At 41.5% G+C, this 13656-nt stretch overlaps 1 protein-coding gene across 1 annotated transcript in view; it reads left to right on the top strand.

The window, feature by feature from the left end:
• SLC15A1 (solute carrier family 15 member 1) overlaps nt 1-11533 on the top strand; it is a 37506-nt gene extending 25973 nt beyond the window's left edge. The window contains exons 16-23 of the mRNA XM_028728268.2: nt 304-429; nt 1979-2125; nt 3341-3390; nt 4371-4478; nt 6309-6408; nt 7602-7748; nt 9080-9187; nt 10736-11533. Of these exons, the coding sequence (XP_028584101.2) occupies nt 304-429; nt 1979-2125; nt 3341-3390; nt 4371-4478; nt 6309-6408; nt 7602-7748; nt 9080-9187; nt 10736-10927 (978 nt within the window). The 3' untranslated portion in view covers nt 10928-11533. The remainder of the gene's footprint in view (nt 1-303; nt 430-1978; nt 2126-3340; nt 3391-4370; nt 4479-6308; nt 6409-7601; nt 7749-9079; nt 9188-10735) is intronic.
• Nucleotides 11534-13656: the final 2123 nt, after the last annotated feature.

Genomic DNA, 13656 nt, shown 5'->3' on the forward strand with positions numbered 1-13656 from the left:
TTCCGAATAGGATTCCTTGCAAGAAAAGGGAAAAGTTGACAGCTATGCTTTGGAGCCCAGCTGAGAGAGAGAGGAGGGGAAACACCTATTTTAAAGGCCTGGGGATTTGCCGGAGAAAATCAGTAGCAGTGGGAAGGTTTAAGCAAATGACTTTGCTTCCATATTATTATTTTATGAAAAACAAAAGATTTGGAAACCTTAGGTGTTTCTTTTAATGTATGGTTTTGCCCTGGGAAAGAAAGAGGTGCTTTTTTTTAAAAAAAGGCGACCCTTTTCTTTTTACACATTTTTCTTCCTCTACAGAAAACTATTCCAGTTTTTCCTGCTGCAGGCCAGTCCCAAATCAAAATAATAAATATGGGAAACACCAGTGCAACAGTTAACTTTGCCGGTACCAATCAGACTGCTGAAGTGGGTCCTGCAAATTCAGTAAGTTTTGAGAATTAATTGTGCATTTAATTTTAACTTTTATATTATTTGAATCTGTGGCATGTGCTTTTTTTGGTAATAACTATTCCATTTATTCATGTTTTGGTGTTTTCACTGGTGGATGGTATGCGATTTAAATAGTCCAAAAGTGGAAATGGTACACTGAAATTCCATTTAGATCCCACTTTAATGTCCTATAGGGTTCTTGGGACAGCTTCAGCCAGTGCTTGCTTTAAGAAAAAAAAAGGTGCTCACCATGAAGTTGCTACTGTAAGTGCCACAACATCTGGAAAAAAGGTGATGGTACTGTGTACCTTTGAGTACCCCCAGAAAAAAAGCACTGGCTTCAGTAGCTAGGCAAAACAATTATTTTCCATATTTCCTGTTGCAACAGAAATATTTCCCTTCATTCATATTTTTTCTAATCTAAGGGTGGTTTTACCAATCTAAGTTTTACTTAGAATAAGCCCATTAAAATGAATGAACAGGACTAAAGTCCATTAATTTCAATGGGTCAACTTTGGGTAAAACTTATTCTGTAGAATTGTTGCTTATTGCTTATCCTTCTTAAAATGCGATAGTTTGTACAGGATAACCTAAATGGAGTGCAATTTCTTATATCGTGGAACCGGTGCTTCTGTTATATCCCCAAATATTGTTTTTGGTTTCCTGTTTTATTAACAGCATCCACCTTAGCTCCAGGTCTATCTCAGTTCGATTCAGCGGCGGAGCAAGTCGATTGGGCACCTGGGGCGGTGTGTGCCCTGAGCCCAGGGTAGGATGCTCCACGGGGCCTCCAAGGAGTCTGCCTGCCTCCTCCCACTCAGCCGCCCTACAGCTGATGGCGAGGCGGCTGGTGGACCATTTGGAGCAGCGCGGAGCCTGGATGCACTCAAGCCACCTCGTCTCTCCTAGGAGATGCATGGCTTGGGTGCACTGCAGGCCCTGCGGTGAGTGCCGCCCGGCATTTTGTCATCCCCTCAGTGGTGACACCTGTCGTGGACCGCCACACCGCCCCCTTCCTCCACCACTGGTTGGATTACCATAAAGGTTGTTATGCTCCAGTTTTTCATGTTATGAGAAGAAGGAAAGGGTTACAGTGGTACCTCGGGTTACATACGCTTCAGGTTACATACGCTTCAGGTTACAGACTCCACTAACCCAGAAATAGTGCTTCAGGTTAAGAACTTTGCTTCAGGATGAGAACAGAAATCGTGCTCCAGCAGCGCGGCAGCAGCAGGAGGCCCCATTAGCTAAAGTGGTGCTTCAGGTTAAGAACAGTTTCAGGTTAAGTACGGACCTCCGGAACGAATTAAGTACTTAACCCGAGGTACCACTGTACATCAGTGTTGATTTACTACCTCTTTTGAGAGGGAGGGAGAGAAACAAACAAACAAACAAACAAAAACAAACACCCTATGAACTTCACATGCACTGTGTGTAGCTGTAATTGTTGTGATCTGTAATATAAGAGGCAAGCTGAGCTTTATCAAAGTTCTTTGGTGAAAGGAATGTTAACTGTTTCATTGTATTTTGTCTTTGTTTATAGACAGACTACTTCACTTTTGACACAACCGAGTTAAAAAATATTGATATAAACTTTGGGAAGGAATTTTTTAATCAAACGTTTGTTTACGTGGGAAAAGAACGTCACACCCTTCAAATATCAAATAGAGCTGGGGTCCAAGCTGAGCTGGTAAGTCAGTTCAAAAGCTAGTTAAGAAGCCAACCTTCTAGTTTCTGTTGCATATGAAAATAATACTCAGGAAGTCCAATGCCAGGTAGATACTTCTGGCAGCTTTCTGGAAAAAAACTGTCTTCGTTGGAAGCCTGAGGTAAACTGAAGCACATAAAAGGGCTGATACAGCTGTACTAATAAAACATTTTAAGTGTGTTGTAAGTGCATTATACAAATGTGACACTAGATGGTGATGGTGAGCTATGGCAAATTCAATATATTTTTCGAAACTTTTTTTAAAAAAAAACATTTCCACAACGTTTTTTATTTGTGTCTAGATTCCACCGACATTAATCTTGGTTAAGGATAACCAGAGTTCTGTATTCACCAGTGTTGATAGCTGACTTCAAATCCTTGTTAGGAGGGCAGTCTGTTGTCCTCAACGGTGATTAACACTGATGCTAATTAACACTTGGCTTGTAATTCTATACAGAGGTGCAGCCAGGGTTTGCAAGGCCCTCCCCCAGGACCACCCTGAGAGTTGCAGTTGTTGGGGGGCAGGGACAAACAGGCCTAACATCTGCACTTGGTCAGGAGGCAGCCAGCTAGGCATGTACCTGGTTACAGGTGCTCACGCTATTGTTTTGAATTTAGAATATATTACCCTTTTCTAAAACATAGTGGTGCTTATTCCCAGGTAAATGTGTTCAGCATAATCATGATGCTACGATGATTGAAATGTTTTCGAAATATAAAACCACACATGATCAAAGTATTATTATTATTATTTTTTTAATGGGCTTGGCAAGCTTTCTCCTGCTGTAGCATATCAGGAACGAAGAAGCATTTCTAAAACATGGAATAGCAGCGGTGAGGTCAGGGAGAAGCTAAATGTTAATGACGTGGTTCACAACTAAAATATCACACATGGCTGCCCGAAGGAGACCTTGTGAGACCATTAAATCCAAGGTCTAAAACTGCCTATGATGTTATGGTCCATGGAGGCATATCCCAGGATCCATATTTCTCCATCTTCACCCATATTTCAAAAGGGGACACAGTCCACCCCTGTTTTCAGTTGCATAAGCATTTTAATATGGGAGTATTGATTCAAGTTGAACAAGAACTGTTTATGAATGCTGAATTATCGTTTGTACAAAGCATTGGTTAAAAATGAATGGCATTATAAAATAGCCATTAGACTCCTCTAACCCAAAATCTCCGTTCTCTCAGCTTGTGGATGGCCTCACAGAAAAACCAGAGCAAGGAAACAATGAGATCAGGTAATATATTCCTTTTTATGTTTTTTAGTTTTATTTTAGAAATTGACTTGTTTTCAAAGGGAAACTAGCCCTGTGTCATTTCCCCCACCTTAATCACTAGTGATTTTCAAAACATAGGGCATTCTGCTGCAAGTTCCTCCACTCTGCCCCACATGGCCAGTCCCCCTATTGCTGCCTACTTGTGGGTACAGAACAACTCGGTGTAATGACGTGTTGATTATCCCTAGGCCTTATGTAGTGGGGCTGAACTTTTTGGCAATATGCATGCATGGTCTATAATGTTTCATTCCTGTCTGATTGATGCTTCAACAACAATGGGATTTCATAAGATATAACAACTTCCTTTAACAAAAATTGGAGCAACTGAGAAACTGAGCTTTTCGGCTACATAAACATTTTTTAATCTGTCTTAACAAAGTTGTTCAGCAACATCTGGAGGGCCAAAGGTTCACCATTCTTGAGTTATCCATTACAGTGGTACCTTGGGTTACATACGCTTCAGGTTACATACGCTTCAGGTTACAGACTCCGCTAACCCAGAAATAGTGCTTCAGGATGAGAACAGAAATCGCGCTCCGGTGGCGCAGCAGCAGCAGGAGGCCCCATTAGCTAAAGTGATGCTTCAGGTTAAGAACAGTTTCAGGTTAAGAACGGACCTCCAGAACGAATTAAGTACTTAACCCGAGGTACCACTGTATATAAATGAAAGAAGAAATATGTCCTTTCACTTAAGTTACACAGACCTTCAAGTCTTGGGTGACACAAATTCATGTTAACTTGCATGGAGTCTCTGGACTTCATAGTTTGTATTAATAGTTTGATACAAACGTCTGGGAATGCTTGCTAGGGCTCATAGAAGTTGGCCAAGAATGATGGGAGTTGTAGTTTAGCATCAACTGATGGGCCAACAGTTCCCTAAATCTACAATAACTGATAAATTGTGCTGTTTAAAAACACTTAATTTAAATCATGTCTTAAAGGTTCATAAACAATATGGATTCAACTATTAATATCACTATGGATGGAGTTACCTTTGGATATGTGGATTATTTTTCTGCCACAAACTACACGGCTTTCCAAAGAGGAGAGTAAGTATTACTGTTTGTTTGCCAGATTTTTTAAACCTGCCCTTCACCAAAAGATCATGGGGTGGGTTACAACCATATAACATATGCCATAATTTTCCATGTATAGGATGCCCCTGTGTATAAGACAACCCCTATTTTTTTGAACCCCTAATTAAGAAATCAGTATTTTTAAACTTTTTGGGGGGATCTCAAAGTTGTTGAGCTACTTTGGGGTGATTGCCCTCAAAGTTATTGATTGCCCTACCAAAAACCGTGTTTATGATGACCCCCCATTTTTACTCAAAAAATTAAGAAAAAAACATCGTCTTATACACAGAAAATTACGGTACAAGTAAAAACTTTAGTTATAAAACAAATAATTGTCTTATTGCAATTATTTGTCTCAGTGCCAACATTTGTTTGATGAAGTGGGTTCTAGTCCATGAAAGCTTATGCTACAACAAATCTGAGTATCTTTAAGGAACTGAGAATACTCATGGGATGTGTGCTTCAATAGACTAGGGTATATTAGGCAGAAAATCTGTGACTGGATCTCTGAATGTATTTTTCACTGCAATAGAGCTATGAGGCCCGGAATTTGATTGATAAACTGGTGATGGTGGAGATATTTTTAGTCCCTCTTGCGCTGTACTGTTTGCCTGTTCTAAATGGCCCCTTCAAACTGCTGTTAGTCTTGTGAGGGAGAAAATGTGCACACTTTTTGTATTAATATGATGGCAGCCACCCCAAAAAATACTGCTGCTGTCAGGGGCTGCCATTTTCCCCGCCATGCCCTGGAACAAATGCAAAGTCCAAGGTAATTATGAGTAAATAAAATGTTGGCTGCCAGAAGACAGGTGGGGGTGGTGGGAGTCAGCTTGAAAAGAGAGAAGATCCAAATGTGAGAATGCTTGACCAATAAGCGTGGGTGAGTTTTGGAAGATTGCATTGGGGTTGGCAGTAGAGAAAGCTGTGTAAAGCAAATGCTCTTTTTCTAGAACCAGCCGGATGGGACCCTCTGGCTTGTAGATGGATTTTGGCCCACAAGGCCTCTCCATTTCGCCTGCCAAGGCCATATTCCCCAAACCACATCCACCCGCTCCATACCTGAAGTCATATGTAATGTCAAGTATGGGACAGTTACAGATGTGACTAGATTGACTGCTTGCAGAAAGCGGGATTAAACTTGGTCAGTGACTCCCCTTTACCCTTGCAGGCCAGCTTTGACAGGGCCTGCCAATCATCGTCATGGTGTCGGATTATTGGCAGGTAGGTACTCCTACCCACCTGTCAAAGATACAGATTTAGCCTGCCAAGCCGAAAAGGTTGCCCCCTCTTGTTCTAGAGCCTCCTAGTTCCTGGTGAGAAGTCATTATGGAAACATGCATTCATTGGGGTAGCTTTTACTTTATAAATGCTATGGCAGACATAGGCAAACTCAGCCCTCCAGCTGTTTTGGGACTACAACTCCCATCATCCCTAGCTAACAGGACCAGTGGTCAGAGATGATGGGAGTTGTAGTCCCAAAACAGCTGGAGGGCCGAGTTTGCCTTTGCCTGTGCTATGGAACAATATAATTCATTCTGATCACTAGTAACGGTGGTGCACTGGGAGAGTGGTCAGAAAAACTTCCTTAGACAATATCCTGCCACAGCAAGCTTTAGAACTGGGAGTAAGCTGTTAACCCGCAATGCACGTGGTTAATGATCGTAAGCTGAACAAATAATGCTCAGGCTGTTGCTCTTAATACTAGCAATTCTTCTACTACTACTATAGCTTCATATAAGTGAATTAAATTGGGTAGGTTGTGTTGATCAGACTTCATTCCCCCCCTCCCATCTTTCTTCCCAGAAAAGAAATCACTGTTACCATTCTCAGCGATCTTCGTAACTGCAGTGGCAAGTCTTTGACATTTGGCTATGGCAGCGCTTACACTATTGTAGTAGATGGGGTAAGTTGTTTTGCTTATCTTTAAGGAATATTGAAACACCACTGGCAGTTGAATGAAAGTCTCTGGGTACCTGTTAACAATGGTGCATGAATTATTCCACATGAATTATAATGGTGTTTTTATCCTCGTTATGGCTTGCTATCTGACCATAAATATCAAGACTAGGGAGTCTGTGACCCTGCAGCTGCCATTAACCTTGACCATTCTCAATGCTGGCTAAGACTGATGGTAGTTGGAGTCCAACAGTATCAAGAGAGCCATAGGCTCACCAGTACCGATATATAACAAATATCACACCATAACCATACCAAAGTTACCAAAGCAAAATATATATGACTAGAAGTATACTGCTGTTGTAAACACACATGCCTTCATAAAAGATTAGCACTGAAGAGTTGGTATAGCTAATGATGGAAGTCACAGTAAATGCAAATAGGATCTGTTTAAACTTAAAATACACAAACCACTTTATAATTCAAAGGCTTTTGGTTTCAAATTAAAATATACCTGGATGATCTGCTATCTATTGCTATCTATCTGACTATAGACTATCTGACTTTTAGAAGACCTCTGAACGCAGCCCTGTATAGGGAAGTTTTTAATGTTTGATATCTTACTGTGTTTTGATTTGTTGGAAGCTGCCCAGAGTGGGGCTGGGGCAACTCGGTCAATTGGGATTATTATTATTATTATTATTATTATTATTATTATTATTATTAATCATCATCATCTGGTAGTCATAATATACAACTTCCATACTTAATCCATAGTCATGTGCTCTTCTCTGCACATTGATTTCTTTATATGAACATGCTTTCCCATTCACTTTAGCGGAGACTATATCTCCCTTCAAGCATTCCCTTGTTTCTTCCATTGAAATGAATGGGGAGTCTTTGGTGACATGGAAGCTCTGTCAGTGTGCACAGTGGAGATTTTGTAGCCATCAGAATCTCTGGACAAGTGCACCTGAGATCACTGTGTTTCTCATTGTTGATTTGCTTATAATAATCTTTTTTAATGTGAACAACTTAAAAAAGAATGTTTCCTTTTGTAAAGGGGTAGTCTTTTGCAGTTATTCACATTTTACGTCTTCAGTGTCAGTTTACGCTGTGATTAAAGTTATTTTTAATTTGTGCTGCCTATTTAAAATGCAGGGCTTTGTGTGGATTAATATAATTTGGTTTTCCTTTCAGTGCAACAGCAGTGAAGTACTCCTCAACTATGTTGAAGACATTCAACCCAACACAATCAGTATGGCCTGGCAAATTCCTCAGTATTTCATTATCACCTGCGCCGAAGTGGTCTTCTCAGTCACTGGACTATCGTTTTCATATGACCAGGTAGATGACTTTGCTTGAGAGATGTCTCAGTTGCAACAGTAGCCTTGAGATGTTATAAAATAGAAATGCATATAGACTGCTCCCAAGGAAAGACCAGCAGTAGGATTTGCAAGTGAGCTTGTAGAATCTGTGTGTGTGAGATGGATCCTAAGCCATCTGACACACATAGCATAGTTCTGTGGCATAGTTCTGTGAACTCAGATTTGTATTTTTCAATGGTGCTCTCATTATGAATATTTTTCTAGTCTGCACAGTACTTCCCATGTAGAAACTGATACAGTTCAGCCTTTCTCAATCTGTGGGTCCCCAGATATTGTTGAACTACAACTCCCATCACCCCTAGCTAGCAAGGCCAGAGCTCAGGGATGATGGGAGTTGTAGTCCAACAACATCTGGGGACCCACAGGTTGAGAACCACTGACAGAGCATGTGATTCCGTAATGCCAAGCTATGGGGTTTTTTTGTGACTAAAGGTAAAGGTAAAGGTACCCCTGCCCGTACAGGCCAGTCTTGACAGACTCTAGGGTTGTGCGCCCATCTCACTCAAGAGGCCGGGGGCCAGCGCTGTCCGGAGACACTTCCGGGTCACGTGGCCAGCGTGACATCGCTGCTCTGGCGAGCCAGAGCCGCACACGGAAACGCTGTTTACCTTCCCACTAGTAAGCGGTCCCTATTTATCTACTTGCACCCGGGAGTGCTTTCGAACTGCTAGGTTGGCAGGCGCTGGGACCGAGCAACGGGAGCGCACCCCGCCGCCGGGATTCGAACCGCCGACCTTTCGATCGGCAAGCCCTAGGCACTGAGGCTTTTACCCACAGCGCCACCCGCGTCCCTTTTTTGTGACTAGGTGTGATCAAAAAAGAACAAAGAATTCTACTCTGTTCCAGAAGTAATTTCTTAGCTTGCAAACGATTACGAGCTACTTCCAACCAACAGGAGGGCAAAACTAGATGGTGCATATAGCAATCACATCAGGAGTGTTAAAAACAATTAATAGAAAGCTCAACAGAGTGGGTGGGTGGATGTTTCTTGACATTTTTTCCTTCATAGGAACTGCGATCCCATTGCAACCCCAGTAATACCCCTCCCCCCACGTGTGGATGGCATTCACCCTAGTAAGAGCAAAAACAAGTGTAGGGGTGATTTTAGTTAGAACCACAGTGGGGAAGGAAAGTGTTGTAATCTGCCTCCTGAGTTTTGTATTTAATCCATCCGCATAGCCTTGACATAATTACTCAATATACAACTGGCCCTTGAAAGCCAATTTTGAATCATAAATATTCAATACTGTACCTCAAAACAATGTGCAATTAAAAAACTTGTTTCGGTAGGCTCCTGCAAACATGAAGTCTGTTTTGCAAGCTGGATGGCTGTTGACAGTGGCTGTGGGGAATATCATTGTTCTTATTATAGCTGGAGCTTCAAAAATTGAAGAACAGGTAAAGTAAACTTTGTCTTAACATCAGGGCTACAAGTTTTTATATCTAGATATACTGGTGAATACTATTGTATGGGGAGAACAGTCACTAAAACACAGCTCTGTTGCTATGGCAGAGTTGTAGTTTCAATAGAATACTGAGCATGCAAAGATGTCAATACGATGCACAGCGAGAAATACAGATGGCTTTGAATCCTTGATCTCTAACGTTAGTTTTACGTGTTGGAATCTTTGGTATAGGTTCCATGAAGATAGCAGGGGTCCAGTGCATTAACAACACAATCCTATGCATTCAGAAACAGGTCTTGCTGTGTTCAATAAGGCTTGTGTGTTCATATGGGCTGTATATCTTGTATCCTGTATGGGTGGGGAGCGGGGATAAGTCACTGGAGAACCTTCACACTCAACATCTGGAACTTTAATTTTGGTACAAAAGCATATGGTTAGGTCAGAGAACTTCAGGAAATCTGGTGATTCTGGATGGTAGCAATTGTTGTTTTTTTTAAAATAATGTTTATTAACAAACCAATCAAATCACATTAGTTCCAAATTACAGAGCCAAATTTTAAATTTTTGTTGGGGGTACCCATGCTTCGAGCTCAGAAAGGGATCCAATCATCTCTATTGCTGCTGCTTTGATATTTGCAGTTCTGTCCAATTAATATTCACAGTTCTGTCCATTCCTCTCTTTGTTGTTTTCCTCATCTCTTCTTGTTGTTATCGTATATTTTTCCTTTCTTTGTAACCTCTGATAGTTGGATGGTAGCAATTGTGACATGACTTGCAAATCTAAAGATGGAAGACTTCAATTAACGACTCAGAAGTTTTAAGTTTTTGCAGAGCACAATTTTGTAGCCCATGTACTAGCAGTAGTAATAATAGCATAGCCAAAGAAAGGTTCTGTTAAAACTATAGAAATGGAAATCTCTAGATACCAGAATTTCCGTCAAAACAAAAAAAAATTCCTTCCAATAGCACCTTAAAGACCAACTAAGTTAGTTCTTGGTATGAGCTTTCGTGTGTATGCCAAGAACTAACTTAGTTGGTCTTTAAGGTGCTACTGGAAGGAATTTTTTTATTTTTTATTTTGACTATGGCAGACCAACACGGCTACCTATCTGTAACCAGAATTTCCGTGTTAAGTACCAGACACAATCCTACAAAAATTACCCCTGCTCCTTATCCACTGCCTTTGTGGAGTGCAAGGAAATTTGTTCCCCATCAGGCTGCAACCCCACTTATCTGAGAGTAAGCCACATTCAATTCAACAGGACTTATTTCTGAGTAGACACAGTTAGGATTGCAGTCTCAATTTTCCTGAACCAAGTGCTACTTCCTACAAGAGGCAAGGTAGCAGTTTGGATTCCCAAGGGCATCTCATGTGAGTGTGCTAATGTTTGAAACAAGCCTTGAATTAATGTAATGACTTCTGCTAAAAATCCTCTTGTTCTTTGAATTAATGCATAAATGCATATTCGTTAGCAATAGCACGTTGTATATATAAATATATATAAATCTAAAACCTTTTTTTTTAACTTTTATTTTACAGTGGGTAGAATACGTTCTGTTTGCAGCTTTACTTGTTGCAGTTACCCTTGTTTTTGCCATCATGGCCTATTTTTACACTTATGTGGATCCAGTTGAGGTTGAAGCTCAAATGGTAGAGGACGAAAAGAAGAGGGAAAAGGAACCGCCATCTTATGAAAATGGAAATGCACCCGTTTTACAGACTCAGATGTGAGCGTATACTAAAGGCTGAATGTGAATATAAACTGTCATCGGGACAACTGCATCTGTAGTCCAAGACACATGTGCTGCCTTCTCACTGGGCAGGGATGGTTCGTGAACACCATCAAAATACACCCTCCCGAGGGCGAAGATTAAGAAATCTGTTCTCCTGTGAAGAAAATGAGGACCCCCCCCCCAGTTCTTTCTCAGCAGATTTTGCACTTAAAAAGGGATCTGAACCTAATTACACCTGGCCACAATGAAAAGACATTCAAAGTATTATTTTTTTATACAGAACTGCTTTAATTTCATGTTGTATCAGAAGGCAAGTGCTCCTGTCTCACAAAACATACAGGCTTTAGAGGCTCTTTGATATGCTGTCCTACAGATAATGATTGCTATTATACATGTGTGTGGGGTTTTTCCTCCTGAAAACACGTATCTGAGCCAGTTGAATGTTGATGACCCTGGTATTGCACTACACACCTCTTCCTTTGTTTTCTGCCAGAGGACTGCCAAATCTAGCTTCAGGTGCCTACTGTGATAGAGATGAACAAAGAGGAATTGCATTATAAACAAGCAAAGGCAAACGAAATAAAACTGCGACTCGAAAAATGAATGGTTTGGTTTACTTTCTCAGAGGAAGAAAAGAGCTGGGCTTTCTGTGGTGTAGTGGTTAAGAGCGGTAGTCTCGTAATCTGGGGAACCAGGTTCGCGTCTCTGCTCCTCCACATGCAGCTGCTGGGTGACCTTGGGCCAGTCACACTTCTTTGAAGTCTCTCAGCCCCACTCACCTCACAGAGTGTTTGTTGTGGGGGAGGAAGGGAAAGGAGAATGTTAGCCGCTTTGAGACTCCTTAAAGGGAGTGAAAGACAGGATATCAAATCCAAACTCTTCTTCTTCTTCTTCTGTTTCATTACTGTTGAGGATCAGGATAGCGCAGGAATTGCCAGCCTTTTGTAAATCCATGGCCCCACTACATCACCACAACCAGGAACACACCATTTTCATTACAATAAAATGCTAATTTAAGAGGGTGGAGGAGACTCTATGGGGGCACCAGGGAAAGCTTACAGCCTTCATTGGCCCTGCCTTGAGTGATTCTGCCTGTCTAAAACATGTCCGTGAACTCTGACAATGCTCCTTGTCTGGGTGGAATATAGAGAGGTATGCGAATACAACCTGGCCTGCTGCACAAAGGTAAAATTACATTTGTAGCTTTGCCCACTTTTGCCTTTGTCCTTGCCCTCCACTCTCTTGTGGCCTTTGGAAGATTGTCCAGAAGGGAATGTCACCTTTTGCACTGCAAAGGGTTATCTACTCCTCATCTGTATACAGTGCTATTTTTCTAGAAAAAAATAGGTGCTGGAACTCGCCATAAACGCCTCCCTCGTTCTGTTAGAATGGCAATGGTGCCAACTGAGTTCTGGCAAGTCCCAGCTTAAAAAAAGGCCTGTCTGTATGACTTACATACCACCCCCATTTTCAGACTATCTTATAAACCAAAAAAGATTATCAAAACAAGCAACAATCTAAAGAGATTTCTTAAGGTATAACAGAGAGGGATTGACAATTGATGGGCTATGGTGAGCCCCCCTTTTCGTGGTAACAGACCAGGGCTCTCTTCAGCCACATTACTGCAAATTCCAGGACACATGGATGTTAGACTGGAGTAATTATACACTGCTGCTACCGGGACCATAGGAGTTTGTTAAAAGTCGGAAGCATCGGTAGAAGGATTTTGGGGAGATCTATACATATGTGGGTGGAAGGAAGGATCAGATCAAGTAAAATATATAATTAAATCATCCACTGGCCATCAACATAGAAACCTAAAAGCCTATAAAACCCCTTAGCCCTCAACTTAGTTGCATAATAAATATGATATACAGTACATTTAGATACAAAGAGTGGAAGGGCAAGGGATCACCAGCGACATGGCAGGGAACAACACACCCGCAGTCCCCTTCCAGCACATTAGCTTGGGTTATATGAATCTATGAGCCATGGGTTCTGAATTTATGCTTTAAGAAGGGGTATGCTGTATTATTAGGGACGCGGGTGGCACTGTAGGTTAAACCATAGAGCCTAGGACTTGCCGATCAGAAGGTCTGTGGTTCGAATCCCTGCGATGGGGTGAGCTCCCGTTGCTCAGTTCCTGCTCCTGCCAACCTAGCAGTTCGAAAGCACATCAAAGTGCAAGTAGATAAATAGGTACCTCTCCGGCGGGAAGGTAAACGGCGTTTCCGTGTGCTGCTCTGGTTCGCCAGAAGCGGCTTAGTCATGCTGGCCACATGACCTGGAAGGTGTACGCCGGCTCCCTTGGCCAATAAAGCGAGATGAGTGCCACAACCCCAGAGTCATCCACGACTGGACCTAATGGACAGGGGTCCCTTTACCTTTATGCTGTATTATTATTATTATTATTATTATTATTATCATCATCATCATCATCGTTTATTTGTATACTGCCTATACCCACAGGTCTCAGGGTGGTTACAACATAAAATCAAAATATGAAAACACGAAATACATAATAAAAACCAAAAAACGTGATATAGTTGTGATCCCTTTAATAGTTTGGGTTTGTAAATGTAACCACCTATTGGTATCATCCCATGTGTGGGAAACAAAATGTCTAATTTGGTTTGCTTGGCAATACTTAGTTAAATCAGGAAGCCCCCATTCCCCCTCCCCCATTTTAAAGGTAAGCACAGCAGCTTTCCACCTTTTCTAGGTCAT

This window comes from Podarcis muralis, chromosome 4 (genome assembly GCF_964188315.1).
Source record: "Podarcis muralis chromosome 4, rPodMur119.hap1.1, whole genome shotgun sequence".
Lineage (NCBI taxonomy): Eukaryota > Metazoa > Chordata > Lepidosauria > Squamata > Lacertidae > Podarcis > Podarcis muralis.